Genomic DNA, 21,000 nt, shown 5'->3' on the forward strand with positions numbered 1-21,000 from the left:
TGAGTTTGGGGTGTCCTTTCTGTATTCTGGTAGTTTGTGGAGTTCTCTTTATTATGGCTTTTCCTCGCTGTGTGTGGGTTTGTACAGGTGGCTTGTCAAGGTTTCCTGGTTAGGGAAGCTTGTGTCGGTGTTCTGATGGGTGGAGCTGTATTTCTTCTCTTTGTTCAGTCGCGCTGTGGGGAGGGAGGGAGGGATGCTGCAAACAAATAACACTGGCGTGTGCTCGCAATGCCTCAGCCACACTAGGTCTGCCCCCGCTCACGGCGCGTGTAGCCTCCCTGCCCACACTGCTCGGGCTCTAGGTTGTTCCGCCGGGAACAATCCGAGGCTGGCCCTGGGTTGCATGTACCTCCCAGGTCCAAGCCGCTCAGGTTCAGGCACTCGGGTAGTCCTCAGAGGCGCAGACTCAGTTGGGCCTGAGTTTTGTGCTCTTCCCAGGTCCAAGCAGCTCAAGTGATGAGGTGTTTGGCGAGCGCCAATGCTGCGACTTACCGCCTCCCCGCCACTCGGTTATCTGGGTGTAAAACCGGCGCACCTTCTCAGGCAGATGTTAACCGTCCAGACCCCCAAAAAGTTTTAGTTAGCAAAGAAGCCTGCTTACAGTTTTATAGATAATGTCTCTCTGGGGCTGCGATTGCCCCCTTCCGGCTCTGGCTGCCTGTCACCGGAGGGGGAAGGTCTGCAGCCGGCTATCTCTGTTCAATTCTTTGTTCCGTGTGCGGGCCTGGCGGTGTCTTAGGTTGGGGCTGGCTTTTCGCGTGGTGTAGATATCTCACAGTCTGGTTTGCTAGCCCAAATTATTTCGCTCAGGTAGTGCTCAGGGTATTCAGGCCAGATTCTTACTCTAAGTGATGCAGCTGCGCCTCCCTGCCCAGCCCCCGCTTGCTAATGGTGCGTGCAGGCGTCTGCGCTGCTTCTCCGCTGGGGGAGTTACCGTAGGACTCGCAATCTTCGAGTTTTAATTGTTTATTTTTTTTTTCTTCCTGTTATGTTGCCCTCTGTGCTTCCAAAGCTCGGCACAGATTTGGCAGTGAGAAGGTTTCCTGGTGTTTGGAAACTTCTCTTTTTTTGACTCCCTTCCCGGGACGGAACTCCGTCCCTCCCTCTTTGTCTCTTTTTTTGTCTTTTATATTTTTTCCTACCTCCTTTCGAAGAGTTGGATTTCTTTTCTGGGTGCCTGATGTCCTCTGCCGGCATTCAGAAGTTGTTTTGTGGAATTTACTCGACGTTTAAATGCTCTTTTGATGAATTTGTGGGGGAGAAAGTGTTCTCCCCGTCCTACTCCTCCGCCATCTTGGCTCCTCCTCCCCAGAATTGATGCTTTTGAACTGTCATGTTGGGAGAAGACTCTTGAGAGTCCCTTGGACTGCAAGGAGACCCAACCAGTCCATCCTAAAGGAGATCAGTTGTGGGTGTTCATTGGAAGAACTGATGTTGAAGCTGAAACTCCAGTAGTTTGGCCACCTGATGCAAAGAGCTGACTCGTCTAAAAAGACTCTGATGCTGGGAAAGATTGAAGGCTGGAGAAGGGTACAGAGGATGAGATGGTTGGATGGCATCAATTTGGGTAAACTCTGGGAGTTGGTGATGGACAGGGAAACCTGGTGTGCTACAGTCTATGGCATGCTGCAGAGTTGAACACAAATGAGCAACTGAACTGATACCAGCTAATGACTGTTACATTCAAGTCTGCATGGCATCTAATGTCCTTTGATTTGGGAGTCCGGTAGACTTGTTTTGGCCTGGGTTGGGGTGAATTTTGGGTGTGCTAGTTCTTCGTTGCTGCTGGAGGGTCTTCTCTAGTTGTGGATAGCAGCAGCTACTCTCTAGCTCCAGCTCCCAGGCCCAGTATGTGGTGCACAGGCTTAGTGGCTCAGCCGCATGTGGAATCTTCCTGGACCAGGGATCAAACCCATGTCCTCTGAATTGGCAGGTGGATTTTTAATCACTCTACCACCAGGGAAGTCCCTCAAGTCTTTTTGAGCTCGATAAAACTGTTCTTGGGTTTGACCTTCTTTCTAAAATCTTTTGTAAAGCCCATGGTTGGGCAGGTCAGCTAGACAGCATTCTTTAACAGGTAAGTCTCCTTCCTGGGCCAGGCTGGAGACTCCTTCAGCACCTCCCACCCTCCTTTGCGTACCTTTCATTTCAGCATCCCTTGCTCTAGCACACTGCCTTATCTCAAAGAAATAAGCCCATTTCTCTGGTATACTGCCACTCCACCACTAAGATCGAAATGACTCCATAAACCTTGCGTCACCCGTCCACACTAATGACTGCTGTCTCATAGCAGGTCCTGTTACCAGCAGTAAAACAGCTTTGCATCATGACCAGGTACACTTACATGATGATTTGATTACCAGCAACAGGCAATCATGTCAAGGAAACACTTCAGTCCTCTTTTCACAAGCCTTCATTCAGATCACTGGAAGCACAGCATACTTGAAGAAGGTGCCAGCACGCTCAGAGAAAGAGAGGACACACTTGTGTAAGCCCCAAGCCTACTGGGAGACGGGGGCGTGCAGAAAGAAGGCAAACGCACACATGCATACCTTAGTTACAATATTTATTTACAGCTTTCATCTTCCCAGCTGTGCAGCCTAAAGCCCTGTGATTGTTCAGTTCTCAGATGCCTGAACTTGGGATACTACTGACCCAGTATCAATGTGATGAAACTGCACAAAATCTTCCTTTAGACTCTTTCTGTGAATTGGAGGAAGTGCCATCGTCATAGCATCAGCCAACAAAGGGTACAGTCCATGGCAGGGGAGGGCAAATGGCGCTGACGTCAGCTGACAAGACGCCTGCTGCAGGTGTGCTCAAACGAGCTGCACACCTCACAGTGTGTGCACAGAGGTGAGAACAGTGGCGCTGCTTCTGTTCACAGGGTAACCCTCACACAGGTGGCTCAGCCGAGGAAGTGAACCCAAATAAGCCAGTGTGTATCAACTATATTTAAAGGTTCGCCAAATCTGTACCCTGTTTTCTTCATATTACAGATATTAACATCTCAGGAATCCAGTGTCAGCACAGCTATGCTTGGTCACAGATGCTCCGGATTCACCCACTTTTTATTTTATTTGTCTTTGCTGGTATCGCTATCACTGTCACTCTCGCTGTCACTGGTCAGTGCAGTTAGGTCTCCCAGGGCTTCCCTGTAAGAAAAATAAATAGGAGGGTCACACTGAAACTCAGGCTTGGCTGGGGGTCTCTACAGCTGCACTACAGCAACACAGGACAAGATCCAGTAAGTCAACGGATAGGCCTCCCTGACTCGTATGACAAAAAGTATCATTAAATCAACACATCCTGACTTTGTGTAAAGAAAGGGAACTCAGGGGTAGAAAGCTACAGACACGTGAATGGGCAGATAGATGGGCTGCTCCATCTCTTAACTTTTCTTCATGGTGATGACACAGAGCCCAAGAGCCCACTTACTTCTGTTCTTGGCTGAGGGTGAAGTCAGCAGTTAACCTCTGGGTGAGGCCCTCACAAATAGGCAAGCTGAAGGAATTTGCCAGCTTAACAACCTCAACGGCCTGGGCAGGGCTGCTGGATGCTTTGGCACTATCCATAAACTCATTCAGCAACTCATTCCTGTAAAAGGCAAAATGTCAACATCTGCCAACTACACCCCTCACAGATTTACATACAGAATCTAGTATCTTACAAAGATCAGCAGCTTTGGAGACAGTTACATGAAGTTTAAAGGGCTAATGAGATAATGAACACTGTTAATTCAACACGCCTTCATCCTCAACATCTTCATCAAAGTTACCATCTTCAACATGATTGAGCATGCCTTCATGTGGACCTATCCACAGTGTATTAACAACATGTTGTGATCACTGAGCACAGAGTAAAAAACTGCACTTGCCGCAGGATGCCTTAGATGGTGGGAGTGGTTGTCTATTTGCTTGCCTAACAGAAAAGTGCCCAATTGCCACCACTGAGAGAAATTCCACACTGCCCCCCACCCCATAAGAGTGAAACCCACATGACTAATCTAGGATGTATGCAGGAAGGCCTGTTAACTTGAACTTACCTGGGGATCTTATTATGTTTCCTGAAAAGCCCCAGCATTTTCCTGTTCAAGATGAGATAGGAAAGAGATTAGGAACAGTAATAGAACAGATGGCAATCAAGTGACCAGAGCTATTCTCCCAGATGCAGACACTAAGTGTCCTCCTTCCACCTACAGTGGAAGCTCTTGGAGACGTACATCTGTAAGCTCTACCAGCTCCCAGCCTTGTCTCTACTTAAGAATCACTCCAGGTGCCTCAACCCTCTTCTCCAACTTCATGTGTGGACATTACACACTGCACAGGCAAATGTGTTTTGTTACGAGCGTTGAGAATTGCTGGGGTTCACCCTCCTCTAGAGGATCACTTCAGTCCCCCCAGGGAGGGAATGTATCACGTGGGCAGAGGGAAGGGAGGGAGGCAGATACTGTACAATCTCTTCTCTCTTTTGTGATCCTGTGTGTGAGTCCAGTGTGTCTTAAGCTGATGTTATGAAGAGCAGGCTCAGATTAAGGCACAAGTCTCATGTAAGTGCTCACCAGCATCCTGCCACATGCAGGACGAAGGAGAAGCACATACACTCAGCTCCCATCATCAGCTGAGGTCCGTACCCCTGCGCCAATCATCACAGCCTGATTCACAACATGTGTCAACCTGCCCGAGTCTACGACTCCAAGCATCACGGGTCAGCAGCTGTGCAGCAGGTTGTGTGATTCACCACCAGTCAAGACCAGTTGAGGTAGCAAAGCCTCCACCAGCTTTTCCTAGAGAGAGCAAACACCCACACCCTGGACTGACAGTCTTATGTTCAACATAAGGTCGTCTCTTGGAAACAACCATACACAACTACCCCTCACTGGCCCTAAGAACTAACATTTACATCCAAAATAACATACAGTGGACCCACCAACCATGACCACCCCAACCAAGTGCTCCTTTGTTGACTTCTCTGCTTTTGGAAAAATGAATATGCATGAGGTCTTCATTCACAATTAAGCACTAGAAATGAGTATGAGAATGAACTGCCAACAGGAACACACAGAAATAGAATACAGTGGCACAAACCAATGATGGGTTCTAGTCAAGGCTACGTTTAGTCAATACTGGTAAATGTCACTTTTCTCAAGTTCCAGTATACAGCCCACATTTTAAGCCGGGGCTGTGGGCGTGGGGAAACCATCCATAAACGAGATATCAATGCCCAAAACACTTTCAAAATTAAGATTCTCTGGTCACTGTGTTCTATGTAGGTGACTGGAGATACAGAAAATGAAAATAAAGAGACTGAGCCCACTGAACCACACCCTTTCTTACACATGCACATTGATTCTTCTTCCCCAAGTTTGCTTTTTAGTTAGTATTTGGATGTTCCCATAGAAAACTCATTACAGGGCTTCCCTGGTGGCTCAGTGGTAAAGAATCTGCCTGCCAATGCAGGAGCCATGGGTTTGATCCCTGGTGTGGGAAGATTCCACATGCCATGGAACAACTAAGCCCATGCATCACAACTACTGAACTTATGTGCGCGAGCCCAGAAGCCACAACTACTGAAGCCCTAGAGCCCACGCTCCACAACAAGAAGCCAGCACCATGAGAAGCCTGTGCACCACAACCAGAGAGGAGCCCCACTTTCTGCAACTAGAGAAAAGCGGGTGCAGCAGTGAAGACCCAGCAGAACCAAAAAATTAAAAAAAAACAAAACAAAACCAAAAAACACCTCATTGTGCAGAAACTCGTTTATCTCCTGAGAAACCACACATCACACAGCCATATTAGAGATGCTTCGTTACACGTGTGGTGTTTTGTGTACTCACCAGGCTTCCTGGGTTCTCCCAGCCCTTAAGAAGAGGATGGCTATGTAGTTCAGAGAATTGGCTGGCCACTCTGAAGCAGTCTGTCTAGCATCTTGGCTTTCGTAAGTCGATTTGATGTCTGCAGCACAGTCAGCAAATGCCGCCTGCAGCTGAGAGGCCCCGAGAGTCAGCAGAACTGCCTTGCTAGTTTTATGACAATTTAAGAACAGGAGACTCCACAGGACCATTAAAATTTTTGAGCATTGCATCTTACCATTTGAACACATCGCATGTACAGCACATAGTAATACATATTAACAACGACAAAAAAAGGCAAAGCACCCGACATTGATGTGATAATTTGTTTAGCCATGTATTTCAAATCCAACCATGGGTTTTCTCTTTAGAGATAAAAAGGAAAGAAAAAGGAAGGAAGGGTATTCTAATTGGTTGGGTATGTTGAGATGTATCTTTTTTATCTTTTCAGCCACACCACACACATCCAATATCTTAACTTGGCCCCCCCCTTATGGAAGTGCAGAGTCTTAACCACTGGACTGCCAGGGAAGTCAGATGTGTAGATTTAAATCTGGGTTTAGGTGGCAGAATTCTGCACAGTAGATGAAACCATGGGAATCACCCTCCCCAGGTGCTCAGTATTAGAGGATACGCTGGCTAGTGTATATCTAACAATGAAAGCAAAACAAGCCTACCTCTGGTGGGTGCTGATCCCTTGCCATGAGCATCAGAATCTCTTCTTTTAGGTCACTGCGAAAAGTATGACCATATTCTTTACTATCTTAAAACAAAAAGGAACAGAGTGAGACGTGATCACCACCATGTAAAACCAACATTCTCTGACCTTTGTCCACTGTCAGCAGTCATCCATACTGGGGCAGGGGGTGGGGGAAGGGAGAAGAAAATAAGAAAATTCATTGCCGACATGTATGCCAGGATTCTAGAAACTAGCATGATTCACCGTAGGAAAAGGACAAGAAAGTAGTGAAAGCCAGCGCCAGTAACTGGCTCCCGGGCAACTGTTAACAGCATGTGGGCCACACTCAAGCAGACTCCCGCTCCCCATGGTTTTATAGCACATGGGAATTGTCAATGGTCCTTGTACATTATCACCAGAGTAGTCTTGTAAGGCAGGACGGCAGGGCTATGGTCTCAGTGTCTCATGTCAACTTGAGGCAAACGGGAACGGATTTTACGATCACAGTCACCTAGTGGGTGAGCTACAGCATCTTCTGCAGTCAGTTTACACACATAACACACACACACAGTCACGGCTGTTCCTTAGGAACCACACTGTCACCAACATCACTGTTAGCTACTGAAGCACAGAGATGCATCACAATCCAGTGAATGAATGGCACAGGCTTTGCAGGTTGAGATTTCGGGTGACCCATGTAACTAACACAAGTGCACAAAACTCAGCCTTTTCTGGTCACAAAGGAACCAACTGAAGTCCTTTCCACCCCACTGTTACTCATGCAATCCAACATGAAACACGAGCAGGTCACCCTGAAGGAGACCTCAACCACAGAGTTTAATTTAGTTAAAAAATGGAAGCTTTCTTCCCTAACCACATTAACACGCTTGTGAATCAAAATAGAAGACAAGAGTAAGGTGGGTCGGGACACACAAACTGAAACTGACCTTTCCAGATCTGAGGAATCATTTCTAGTCGATTGGCTACGTCCAATGCTTGGAGAAGATCTATTAATGTTTGGGAATGGGGAAAGAAGACCTGGTTAAGAAAAATACAAATACATTTTTAAGTATTACTCAGCAAAGACACCCACAAACGTCTACAATGATAAATGTTAAGTCATGAATCACTTACCGAAGGTATCAGGTCCTTATACCACTTCAAGGTGACATCAATTTGTTCCATTAGACAAAGCAAACTAAAGAACTTGGAACTGTGATGGAGAAAGAAAACATGTTTAGTCTAAAATCCCTACCTAGTAGGGGAATGATTACATTACAGCACAGCCATATAATGACATATTACACAGAACTTAAAGACAATTTATAAGTTACAATTTCAAGTGACACAGGTCAGTGCATGCCCCAGGAGGTGCTGCTAACTGTGTTTTCTGGACTTTCCAGTTTGACACTTCCTTATCTTCAACTGGTCACTGATGCCACCTCCATACACTCTCAGCTGGTGGTGGAGAGGGGTGAGGACACTACTCAACAAGTGTTCAATGTGAGGAGAGGATTTGGACACGTGGAAGAGAACCACCACACACCTACAAATAGGCTGCCTTCTTACGTTCTTGTTTTTATCTGCCTAAAAGCAAACCCATGTAAGGAGTCTCTTTGGGCTCCAACATCTTTAAAAACAAAAGAGGCTAAGATGAAATCTTTAGGGATTCACTCTGCTATGAATTCAAAAATATAAAATAGGACGGTGTGGCTTCCTGGGTAGCTCAGCTGGTAAAGAATCTGCCTGTAATGCTGGAAACCCCATTTCAACTCCTGGATTGGCAAGATCCCCTTGAGAAGGGTTAGGCTACCTACTCTAGTATTCTTGGGATTCCCTGGTGGCTCAGAGGGTAAAGAAGCTGCCTGCAATGCAGGAGACCTGGGTTCAATCCCTAGGTTGCACAGATCCCCTGGAGGAGGGCATGGCAACCCATTCCAGTATTTGGCCTGGAGAATCCTCATGGACAGAGGAGCCCTGTGGGCTACAGTCCGTGGGGTCGCAAAAAGTCTGAGAGGACTGAGAGAATAAGTACAGAACAGCAGAAGGAAAAGATACATGGATTTAAAGTTACAAATAGCTTAAAACATACACAGTGGACTCCTCAGTCTGACAAATCAGTTTTAACCACTGTTTGAAGCTACCAGGTATTGACAAATTAGTTTGACCACTGAATCTCACAAGTGTTCAAATAACTCGTATTGGTAAAGTCAGGATCATGCGACCTACAGTAAGAGTGCCAAGTCTCCCACCTGCAGAACTGACTATTGGTTGCATACAGGTGTTCCGTTAATGCAAGGGATACATTTCCAATACACTTACTAATAAAAATTACGGCGAGGATCGGGGCCAATGAATTTCCGGTTGTCTCCAGTGTTTAAAAGGCCATGGACCTGGTAAGCAAGTTCTAGATCTCTGAGAGAAGAGCACTGAAAATGTAGAAGTAGTAAATAACCATCACTCAGTGATCCTTATCAGCCAAAGGTGGCTCACTATATGAAGCAGGAAAGTAGATACCTGGGGAAACACGTATACTGATTTAACGTTTTACTGACTGACAGCAAATGAATTATAAGAAATTGGGGGTGGGTTCAAATCACCAAGTTCAGTGAAATTTAAAACAAAATAATGTTCATCTAGTAATTAGTATTCACCTGTATTTAGTATTAGACAAAAACACTCGGGATGCCATGCATAAGACAGATGGAGTGCTATCTCTAGCATCACTATACTGGCAAAAATCCCCATGAAATAACTCCAACACCCACCCAACAAGAAGTCATTCCCATCTATGAAATACTATACTGCCAACAACAAACAAGATACCATGGAAATGAGTGTGGACATGCATGTCTGAATACCCAGAGGAAAGAAGCTGGAAAGACACACACTAAGTTGTAAAGCAATTATCCTCAGGGAATAAGACTGCTAAATTCATTCTGAAACTGCTTGAACATTTTCCCTATGATTAGCATGATAAGCTGAAAAAACAAAATTAGACATAACCATCAATCTAATAAGTTACCAACAGGCAAATATGAAATACTCTGAAAGCTTATCTGAAGAAAGGTATGAAAAAAGACAACAAACACAATCAGCACAGGGTGGGAATGCTTTGATTTTGTAGAGATTTTAGAGGAATAAAAAATTAGGACTAATGACATGAAAACAAGTTAAGAGTAAGGAAGAGAAAGAATCACGGAGAGTCCTCCCAACCACCAATGACGAATTTAGGAAATGGATAAAAGAAAAAAAAAAGTTTTAAGCAAGAAATGGTACTTACAACCCTCATGGCTGACTGAAAAAACATATCTGAAAAATCAAAGTTCAGAAGAGCCTTGGTTACTATGCATAAAGTATGTTTTCAGGTCAGTAACATTAATTAAAAATCCTGCCAACAAAAGTGGTAAGGTGTAGGACAAACCTAAATGAATGAAAACACAGGAGAAACAACACACAGCACAATCCACTGACACTCTGCTTTCTCAGAATAATCACCCAAAGATGACCGAACTAAATCAAACCCCATCCTCATCATAAGGCTCGATAACCTGGCAGTCAGGAAAAGAGGCTGTCTGTCTTACGGCAGCAATTTCTGCACGTACCGTCATCAGGGTCCTTTGGAGAAAACGTCTTTCCCGTTATTTCATCCATGATATCATAGATGATGAGGGAGGATCCTTTTGAAGGGCTTTCTGCAGAAAAAGAAGGCAACTGGGTTTTCTCAGGAGCCCACTTCCTGCACAACCATGGGGTAGGCAGAACTAGTCCTAGGGCCACCTTTCTCATTCCTCCACCCAAGCCGTGGAGCTGGCCAGGCATATCCCTGTGAGAGGAGTGAGCGCACCCTCTGCTGAGTGCCGCTCTCCCCAAGGCCTGGTCAGCTACAGTGCTCCCAACAGACTCAGCCCCTCCTTCCTAGTCTCCTCACAAGGCGGACGTGCACTGAAATGGGAGACAGACGGACACCCTCGCCAAGCCTGCCTACTTAGAAAACAAACACGTTTTTTGCTAATAAACATTTGTGCCCCTTTTAAATATAACCAGGATGACAGCCAAGAAACAGAAAACTGGAGAATCAAAATGCATCTATGGCATTTCCAGTTAAACATTTCACATTATTTATTTCCATTCCCTTCCCCACCTATCCACCTGCAAGTGATAATATAGTTTCGGTGACAGCACAGATGTACTTTTGAAGTTCCTCAAGGATGTTTGCATTTGTTACAGTTCTAATTATTCTACTGTCCTAATAAACTATTTTATATGTATCATCTCTTCATTATTTTAGGCTTTTTCCTTTGGGTAAATTCCTAGCAATTATTATTACAGACAATCAATTTATATCCCTAAGACACACTGACACTCCTGCCCCTATGACCCTGGGTGTTACTTAGGAAGCATAAACACCAGTGACTTTAGTTAGCCAAGGTGATGTGTGATGTTGTAGTGGAATAGGCTTTAGGGTGAGAATTACTTAGTTTTAGTACAATACCTACTCTTGCCTGGAAAATCCCATGGGCGGAGGCGCCTGGTGGGCTGCAGTCCATGGGGTCACTAAGAGTAGGACATGACTGAGCAACTTCACTTTCACTTTCACGCAATGGAGAAGGCAATGGCAACCCACTCCAGAGTTCTTGCCTGGAGAATCCCAGGGACGGGGAGCCTGGTGGACTGCCGTCTATGGGGTCGCACAGAGTCGGACACGACTAAAGTGACTTAGCAGTAGCAGTACAATACCACCAAAGTTTAGTAAAATTTTAAATGACAAAATTAATGTGGAAACGGTTCATCTGTTTTCAAGATAAAGTCATTTAACTGCTCTTACTTCCCTATGTGTGACAATGTGAATTTTGCAAAACTACCCTTCCAAAATAAAGATTTTCTGTTGTTTTCACACAAAAAGCCCATTACAGGAGAGAAAGACTGGAACTGTCATTTCTAAACCTAGGGTTGTTTCTCATGTTGGGGCAAATGGCTAAGAACCTACAGTGCTTACTACATGCCTCCCAAGCATGAACAGGACACTACACATAATTCATTTCATCATTACATCGTGATGGCTTCACTCAGGTAAGATAGCCAGTCCCTTCCCACACATCTGGTAAATGGTAGAGATGAAATTTCAACTCAGGTGTGCCTTGCTCCAAAATCCATTCAATAGAGCACAGCTGACCTAAAATTAGGTAACAAATGGAGCCTTGAAGTTCTCCTATGAGGCTTCAAAATGTCAAGGTTTACTGTGGAGCAGGACTATCCAACAGCTTCCTGCAAAGATGGAAATGTTCTATAATTGCATCACTGACGATGCAGTCAGCAGTCACAAGTGGCTACTGAGCACTAAAGCTATGAAGGAATTTAATTAAATAGCCATGTGTGGCTAAGTAGCTACTGTATTGGACAGCACAGTTCTGGAGGGCAAAAGGAATTCCAAACTCAAGTACCTTCTGGCCAAAACCATACACTGCCCATTAGTACATTTAATGACCTTCCTCCACTCTGACTTAAGTTTTACATGACAAAAAGATGATACTACCCTCAACAGTAACTTTTTGCTTGGGCTGAAGACAATGCTATTCTGTGAACTATCCGATCTTAATTCATTAGCAGTGAAGTTAGCCTAATCTCTACATAAATAACATAATGATATACATACCATGTTGATAAAACAGCTGAATAATATGATGATATGTTGCAAGTGAGGGTTCTTATGTTACCAGGTACATAGAAAAAAGAAAAAAAAAAGAAATGTCAAACACAGCTATACAAAATATAGCTTACTGAGGTATAGTGAATAAAAACATGAGTGGTGTTACATAAATAGAAGATGCATTCCGTTCCTCTGAACAAAGACATTTCCCAGCTGATATAATTAATGTAAAGGTGGAAAGGTGTCATAGAGATCAAATTCCTCTTAGAAAGTCCAGATACCTATCACTAAAACATTACAGTCAATACTCTTGTGAGTTTCATTTAAGAACACTAAAGGATACTGAAATGAACTGATTCAATAACATAAATACTGAAAAATATACAACATACTAGCATACAATTGGGTTCAAATACTTAATTATGCCAGAAAATGTCACGAGATTTTAAAACCAGCCAACCGTAAGTGAACAATTCTCTCAGGAATCAAAAAATCCATTAAAAAGTATCTAAAATCCTAAGAGTATAATTTGCTATAAACAGAAAAAGATGATACAGAAGAGCTCCCATTATACTAAATATACATAATTTAAAAGTGTGCTTAATGGTGGAAAGGAAATTCCTACCATATTATGTAAACAGCACAGAAAAGTTTAGTCTCTTTTTGGATCACCTGGACCTGAAGGCTCAGGTCAGCACTGCCTTCAGTCGGGGACATGAGGACACCCCTCACCTATCCCGATGGCTTTCATTTCCCGGAAGGTCTGTAAGGCTGGCAATTTTCCAAATGCATAAAATCTTCGGAGACATTTGAGAATAGTGTTAAAAGTCTGTAGATTGGGCTTCACGTTCTGTGCAACCATTTGTTTCAGCAGGTCCTAGTTGAATCAAAAGCAATATTATTTTTTTTAATGCCTGGTTAATTTGTCCAATAAACAGAACTAAAAGAATTGGGCTGTCTGCCAATGTTTAAAGCAGATTAATAAATAAGCCCCCCATTTAAGAATTATCTAGTGCCCCTAAGAGAAGGCCCTTTCAATAGTCACCCTAACCCCCATGTGATGTCCGTGTCCAACTGTCTTTAGCGGCCTAATGGGTCTAAGACTGAAGCAAAAGAAGAGACTAGAACAGATTGGTTTTTTCCTTTCTACGTGAGCAGTATGGTATGGTATGCACTTCCCTGGTGGCTCAGTGGTAAGGAAACCAGCTGCCAATGAAGGACACGTGGATTTGATCCCTGGGTCGGGAAGATCCCCTGGAGAAGGAAACAGCAACCCACTCTAGTATTCTGCCCTGGAGAATCCCATGGGCAGAGGAGCATGGCGGGCCACAGTACATGAGGCCACAACGAGTTGGACACAACTGAGTGACTGGACAACAATGAATGGTATAGTGTGGTTTCTATTCCTGTTACTTCGTTCCTGTGATTTCAATTTTTAATAACTTTCCTAGTAATTTTTTCAATAAATGTTTTAATGAAAAAAAAAACACACGATTATAAGGAAATAAATGAATATAATAAGCAAACTGGTCTTCCTGGACTCTAGCTGTATGCTTGGGTCACATGTCAGATACAGCTACTTAAACTAAGGGTTGCTAGAAGGGTGTGAACAGACCACTGCAAGTGGAGAGCCCAGTGCAGTGACCACCACAAACATGCTCAGTGAATGCTCTCTCCACCCCATGCACTCCGAGCAAAGGATGGTGGTTGGTGGTGGTGTAGTAGGTGAGTCATGTACAACTCTTGCAACCCCATGGACTGTAGCCCACCAGACTCCCCTGTTCATAGCATTTCCCAGGCAAGAATACTAGAGTGGGTTGCCATTTCCTTCTCCAGGAGATCTTCCCAACCCAGGGATTGAACTTGTGTCTCCTGCATTTCAGGAGTCCCAGCAAAGGATATTTTGGCCTATTAGTAGCCAAAGTGAGGGTTCCTCCTTACCAATATATTATTCCACTTTTCTTCAAATTTCGCATTCACCACCAATGCTGTTGCTTCAATCAATGAATTGAAGGTGTGCACATCAGCTATAAAAGAAGAAAACTACTTTAACAAAATTTGGGGTTGGTGATTAAAGGCCAAGTGGTCATGCACATGAGTCCCACAACTAGAAAACCACTCTTCTCTCTGGCTCTGGCCTCTCGCTTCAATCACCAACATCACAGGAGAAGATTAAGAATGAGCGAATCATTAAGGTAAAATCCTGTGATTTTATAGACTCCTGATATAATGATGCATAGGTAAGAATGCAGAGATGATGCAGGGGCAAAGAATCCACCAGCCAATGCAGGAGATGCAGGTTCAATCCCTGGGTTGGGAAGATCCCCTGGAGATGGAAATGGCAACCAATTTCAGTATTCTTGCCTGGGAAATCCCATGGACAGAGGAGCTTGGCAAGCTACGTCCACGGCAGAGCTGGGACACGACTGAGCATGCACACACGCCCAGCCAAGAGAAGGAAAGGAAGGACAGAGGTGAATTCTCCAAACACAACTCACCACGGAGTCTGTTGTTTAATAGTTCAGTGTACATGCTTAATGCCTGTGTATGAGCTCGGTGCTGGAAGAGGGAAAGGATGAAAATTAAACACCGTAAAAGTTGTCTTTTATAAATATTTGCATTATCTACTGTTCTCAGAAGTAAAAGGATAGACCAGAATGGATAGTGTTTTTCCTTTTTACATGAGCAGTGTGGTATAATACAGTTTCTATTCCTGTTACTTCAACCCAGTGATTTCAATTTTTAAAAACTTTCCTAATACTTTTTTTTCAATAACTGTATCTTATTTTAATGAAAAAACAACTATGAGAATTACACTGTCACAATTGGGGGATGGGAGGATGAATCACTGGCATGAAGCGGGTAGAGGCAGTTCCCAAACATCCTTCAAGGCTCTGGAAACCCCCAATGACAACAAACTATGTGGCCCAGCTGTGAAGGGTTCTGAGGCTGAGAAACCCCAACTCAGTAGAAATTAAAGACCCAAACATAAAACTACCCAGAACAAATGTTACCTTCACCATTCCTCGAATCATTGTGCAGTAAGAATGTGCATTTTTCTCAGGCATCAGAGCAAAGATTCTCTCAGCGTGGTTTCTGGCTCTACATACAAGAGTAAACGTGAACCAGCAGGAACAGATAAAACCAGTAACAGCTACCACGTGGAGTACTTGCAATGTTCCAGGCATTTTCTGCATATAATTTCAAGTAATTCTTCCCACCCAGAGAAGGAGATCTGGTTACCATCATTTTAAAAATGGGAAAAACTGAGGCTCAAAGACCTTAAGTTGTCCAAAAATTTACTGGATAAGTGGCAGAACCAGGACTTGAAAGGTGTAATATGTACTCAGCATTGTAAACAGAAAGCAAACTGCACAGCAGGGTACACAGTCAAGTTCCCCCACCCTCTTTCAACTGGATATAATTAACCAGAGGCAACCACAGACATGTGGTGCCCTGCAACCCACTGTCCTATTCGAGCTTATATCATCTGGCTCTTTCAGTCAGTCAATGTGCTATGTTATACAAATCATGCTGCACCTTCATTTTCTCTGTTACCACCACATCTTGGAAAATAGAGCCTGGATTTGGGCCCAGATGGTACTCTCAAGTCCCTGCTCTTAATCACTATAAGAAATTAGTATCTACTGAAGAAGTTTAATTTTTTATTTCATTCATTTTGATATTAATAGTAGCTTTCCTTTTCCAGACACCCTTACAAAATACCTTTCTTTTAGTTTTACTCAGTTAATTTGAATTCTGAATCATTACATAAATGGTATTTATCTTTTGTTCGGTAGTGAATACCTCTGTTAGCCAGCAGTCTTAATTTAGAACTACGCTCTGGCATATGTGTATTCTAACATACTTTTAAAAATTTTGAACCTTTTTAGAATTAGAGGTATACTGCAAGGTAGGACTACTAATGAAACTACCAGAAGAACCATACCGGGATGGTTACATGGAGTTAGGTGGGGGAAAAAAAAAGAAATCAACACCAGTCCTGTACCTCTACCTGGTTGGAGGTAAAGATTTAATAAAAAATGGTCCAAACACATATGAAAACCAACTGTGACATTTACACTGCACACAGAGAACAAACTGCATTTTAGAATACTACAGGGTTGTATCTTCTTCAGGGGGTGATGAAGAACATTTCACAACCGTACGGATCCATAAAAGTTCTAATTATCCTGTAACATACCTCCAAGTAACTCCAAGCTGATGACCAGCCTTCTTCTTAGACTTCATGTTATCTCCCTCTTCGGCCTCTTCCTGAAACGAGCCGCCACCAACAGACATAAAACAGAATACGACAACGGAAAGCATTCTCAGAGTTATACTACTCAGAACCAGTTAAGGCAGAGGAAATTTCAGAAAAGCAAAGCAAATAAAGATTCGGTAGAAGGTAAGAAGGAGACCCACTGTTTATTAAGAAATATTAATTTCGAGAGTATGCTCATTCCTCTCTGCCTACGTATGCATGAATTTTCAAGAGGGCTGGGGCCAGGGGTTTTCCCCTCTGTCCCATACACAACATACTGTCACTCTGAGGAACAACAACAAAGGGGCCCATCCAAACACTTCTGGTCACTGGTTTCTGCATGTGGCAGGCAAGGTCAAAATACTTTTAAGGAGGGAACCAGGGTAAAACAATTGTTAAAACCCATCTCTTCCTCCACATCACCTTTTGTCCAGGCTACATACATACTGTGCTCTATCACACCTCAGCACAAATCTCTACCCTAACATAAGGCACAAGAACTCACTTTAAAATGAGAAAGAATTACTACCAAAAGAAACTTAAAAAAATCATTACCAACTCTTCTGTTTGTTCATGTTGTTGGAAATTATAATTAGTGGAGGGTTCTTGGTTTCCATAGTAACACAACAAATCCAAGAGACTGTTAGTTGTTTCCAGAGATACAGTGGTTCCTATGGGTGGGGGAAAAAAAGGGTGGGGGAGAGAAACTTTGAAACATCAAAGAACTAAAGTCTATTGGATTCCATTCTCCAAGGACGAGCTGCACCCCACATCAGCTTAAACATCTGGAGTGATGCAACCAGCACACAATCCCTGACAGTGCTGTCTGACAGAAGAGATAAAATACCAGAGTCAAGTTCGACCCTGGGCTCATTTATTCTCTGTACTCATATCCCCACAGAAACTCTCTCATAGTTCTACCTATCATCTCTGAAATGAATGCTCTGGAAATGACTGCCATGTAGTCCCCCAGGGCCCAGTTCCATCTTCACATACGCAATTGGAACTGTTCCGCTTGGATCCAGGCCCTCGCTGAAATACATGCCTAGAGATAGCAGCCTTTAAAAAATTACTGCTCCAAACATTATGTTCCCATCTTGACACTTATCAAGAGGGAGAAAAGGGAACAGGAAGAAGTATGAAATATAATTTAGTGCTTTAAAAAGAAAGTAGCTGCATTTTTTTTTTTAAGAAAATAATACTGATAATACAAATGCCCATCAGGAAACTTAAAAGCCTTTAGAAAAGACAAAACGGCAGAGTGGAGGGGAAACAGGCAATGGAGTGTAACCTGATTGCCTCATAGCATCTCAAAGCTGTATGACCCTGAAAATTATTTGCAGTCAGTCAGTTTCCTCTATAAATGACTACAAGCACACCAACTCATAAGGTGTTATAGAATTAAATGCCTACAAAGTGCTTGGCACTTATTAGGAGTTGATATTAAAATGTTCTATACTTCCTCTCCTAGTATGTTGACTCATTCCGTTACTCTGAATGAGCTGAGTGTTACGGCTCTGACCCTGTCTTCAGTAAGGTTCACTGGACAGCTGCTTGCACCTATCCCAGTGTGTAAAACAGAGGAAGACAAGTTTTAACATAATGATGTTTATCATATTCAACAAGCAGAGGGAAAAGCCTCCCTAAATGACAATCTGCATCAGCAATTCATTTGTACACCTGATGCTTTAACAGGCTACACACCAAAATTCTTAAAAGTTTTCTGAAAATGTTTCTTGCCATATTCAAGACTATACTGAAAAAAAAAAAAAAAAAGACTATACTGAGTGATTCAGTCCAGTTTCTATCTCTTGTATGTTCGGCTGATTTTTATCCTAAACCACTGACCAGCACACCAGATTCCGAAACTTAAGCAATGCTGCTACCTTCCATGCTGCTGCTGCTGCTGCATCGCTTCAGTCGTGTCCAACTCTGTGCGACCCCATAGACGGCAGCCCATCAGGCTCCCCCATCCCTGGGATTCTCCAGGCAAGAACACTGGAGTGGGTTGCCATTTCCTTCTCCAATGCATGAAAGTGAAAAGGGAAAATGAAGTCGCTCAGTCATGTCCAACTCTTAGCAACCCCATGGACTGCGGCCTACCAGGCTCCTCTGTCCATGGGATTTTCCAGGCAAGAGTACTGGAGTGGGGTGCCATCGCCTTCTCCACCTTCCATGCCACTATAGGTATATTATCATCTCATGGTAGCTTACACGCCCTGCCACCTACATCCCTAGAGCTTCATCCACATCAAATTCAGAAAGGCACAGGATTTGAGAAGAGGATTAAAGGAATTGAGTTTTTCAAGGCTACAGTGCTAATTAGTGCCAGACCCTACCCAAGCTTCTGACCCTGCAGCTTAGTGTTCTTTCCTTTTTAAATATTTCTTTCTAGTCTGTTTTATGCCTCTCAAACATACTTAAAGAATATAAGAAATGTGACTACAGTATGAACAAACCTCATATTAAAAACAGAAGCTGAGGAAGAATGGCTGTAAGACTTCTCTGTCTACACAAGAGGACAACACACCAGCAAGGACAACGCTATCCTACCCACGATTCCAAAATGACACTAAAGCAGAACTTGAAATATGACTTCTTACACTATAAAAAATATACAAACAGCTACTAAGCAGAGGGAGTAGCACAGCACTTGTAACTCGTACTCACAACTATCTAGATCACGCGCACAACCGTGGCCTACTTCCACGCCCACATTCCCGGGGGAGCTTCACATGAACGTGGGGGCTTCCAATGAACTTAGTCACCTGCTTGCAAAAGCTGATCAAATATGTCCACAGAAGCTTTGACTTTTTTGAGCTTGATTCGTTCCTGCAGAGCAGCCTCACTTATTTCTTCAATCTGAGGTTCAAAGTACTCAGGCATTAAACACTAGAAAATAAGATGGTTAAAGTCAGTGCAAACAGGTCAATGGGAAAGCACAACAGAGTAAGACAGCACACCATAGTATTTGATTAACACACCATAATATTCATGCTTAATGCATTAGATACTACCTATCATTTTAACATGAATGTCTCTTTAAGGAATCTAACTTTACCTCTCTAGTCACCAAAACAAGATTACTTAGAGATCTCCTAAGTTGGGGCAGAGAATTTAAAAGCTCCTAATTATAAATATTTAGTCTGTATTTGAAGAATCCTATATCGAAGAACTAAAGCCTATTGGATTAAAAGTCTTCACTTTTCCCAGTGAATTTAGTTGAACTAAATTCCCTAATTTCAAGCTGAACTTACTATTCTTCCCTTACTAAAACCATCCTTCATACTTTCCTCTCAATCTTGGTTGAAGGTTCCACAGTACACCTAGTTTGTAAAGATGGAAACCTTCCACCCCTGATAACTTCTTTTACTGTAAACATTAAGTATTACCAAGGTATGTTGATTTTACCTCCCTCACCAAATTAGTCAATACTTAGGGACCCAGGGAAGGCTTCAAGCAGAAGTGAACTAAACACAGAAGAGTAACTATTAGTCAGAAACATAGGGGGAGAGAGCAGGCCCAACAAATGGTCATTCTACTGCTGTCACTGTCTTAGTTCAGGATTTCAATCTTTATGGACACAATCACACTAACGTCCTAATTTGTCCCCAAGATCTGCCGCTTGAGAAGCATAGGGGTGTCTGGGTGTGTGCGCTTAGAAAGTAGGGAGATGTGAGAGGAAGCTTAGACACATTGAGTCTGAGTTACTATTTCTGCTACTTAGCTCAGAGGCAGAGCCCATGTTCAGCTGACCACTGTGGGACCCACTAAGTGCAATGCCTAACACCCAGCAGGCCCTCCACACTCGCCCCTCACGACCACAGAACAGAGGGGGCTGGGAAAAAAGCGTCTGGAGTCCAAAGTAGAGACATTGAGGCCAACATACAAGAATGCCAAATGGAGTATAAGGGTTACTGAAGCAGGAAGATTATAGTCAGAAAAAAAAGAGTGACGAAGTATGGAATCCTGAGAAAAAGACACCAAGGTTTGAGGAGTGGATGGAAAACCAACTAAAGGAACCCGAAAGGGCAGTCAGAAGTGAAGATCTGAGAGCCCGGTGTTGCAGAAGCCAAATGAAGAAAACAAAACGAAGAGCAAATACATGTAGTTTTAAAAACGATAATAAAGGTTAGTACTGTGAGCAATGATAATCATAAATATTAAAAGACCCAAATATTATTTGGGTGAAATATATTATTTCACCCAAATACTGTAGGCATTCAAATGGCTACTTAAACGTTAGTTGTGACAGCTTAGTTTTTATTTACATAGTTATTATCTGAAATTGCAATTACCTCTCCTTACCGGTATATGAGGTTCAGCTATGTCTTTCTGAAAATATTTGGGATATGAATTAATAATAAATTTTGCTGCATTCTCTCCGGACTTCTTTGCCAACAAAAATGAATGCTGTATAAAGAAAAAGAGTTAGACGTAAACTGATATTACATATACTTAAGATCAAAGTTACACCCTCAGCAAGAATTATTCTGCCCTCCCCTGCCCCACCCAAAGAACACTGTAATACACAGAATTCCAAGTTAAACTACCTA

At 43.1% G+C, this 21,000-nt stretch overlaps 1 protein-coding gene and 1 non-coding gene across 3 annotated transcripts in view; both read right to left on the reverse strand.

Annotated features, from left to right (window-relative positions):
• Positions 1-2,549: 2,549 nt before the first annotated feature.
• The window catches only part of PTCD3 (pentatricopeptide repeat domain 3), a 31,209-nt gene continuing 12,758 nt past the window's right edge, over positions 2,550-21,000 (reverse strand). Inside the window, exons 6-24 of one of the 2 annotated variants that reach the window (XM_061432654.1) lie at positions 20,753-20,857; positions 19,213-19,336; positions 17,000-17,115; positions 16,385-16,455; positions 15,195-15,282; positions 14,679-14,739; positions 14,122-14,207; positions 12,913-13,057; positions 12,187-12,237; positions 10,136-10,225; positions 9,814-9,842; positions 8,853-8,959; positions 7,665-7,743; positions 7,478-7,568; positions 6,529-6,614; positions 5,837-5,985; positions 4,046-4,087; positions 3,439-3,597; positions 2,550-3,155 (exon numbers count right to left, since the gene is read on the reverse strand). In XM_061432654.1, coding sequence (XP_061288638.1) covers positions 3,077-3,155; positions 3,439-3,597; positions 4,046-4,087; positions 5,837-5,985; positions 6,529-6,614; positions 7,478-7,568; positions 7,665-7,743; positions 8,853-8,959; positions 9,814-9,842; positions 10,136-10,225; positions 12,187-12,237; positions 12,913-13,057; positions 14,122-14,207; positions 14,679-14,739; positions 15,195-15,282; positions 16,385-16,455; positions 17,000-17,115; positions 19,213-19,336; positions 20,753-20,857 — 1,758 coding nt within the window. In that variant the 3' untranslated portion in view covers positions 2,550-3,076. Of the gene's footprint in view, positions 3,156-3,438; positions 3,598-4,045; positions 4,088-5,835; positions 6,020-6,528; positions 6,615-7,477; positions 7,569-7,664; positions 7,744-8,852; positions 8,960-9,813; positions 9,843-10,135; positions 10,226-12,186; positions 12,238-12,912; positions 13,058-14,121; positions 14,208-14,678; positions 14,740-15,194; positions 15,283-16,384; positions 16,456-16,999; positions 17,116-19,212; positions 19,337-20,752; positions 20,858-21,000 lie in introns of those variants that run through there. The other variant, XM_061432655.1, reaches the window with a different exon arrangement.
• Positions 4,522-4,657, reverse strand: LOC133257895 (small nucleolar RNA SNORD94). Its single transcript, XR_009739753.1, has one exon. It is a non-coding gene; the product is annotated as a small nucleolar RNA SNORD94 (small nucleolar RNA).

Source organism: Bos javanicus, chromosome 11 (assembly GCF_032452875.1).
Source record: "Bos javanicus breed banteng chromosome 11, ARS-OSU_banteng_1.0, whole genome shotgun sequence".
NCBI lineage: Eukaryota > Metazoa > Chordata > Mammalia > Artiodactyla > Bovidae > Bos > Bos javanicus.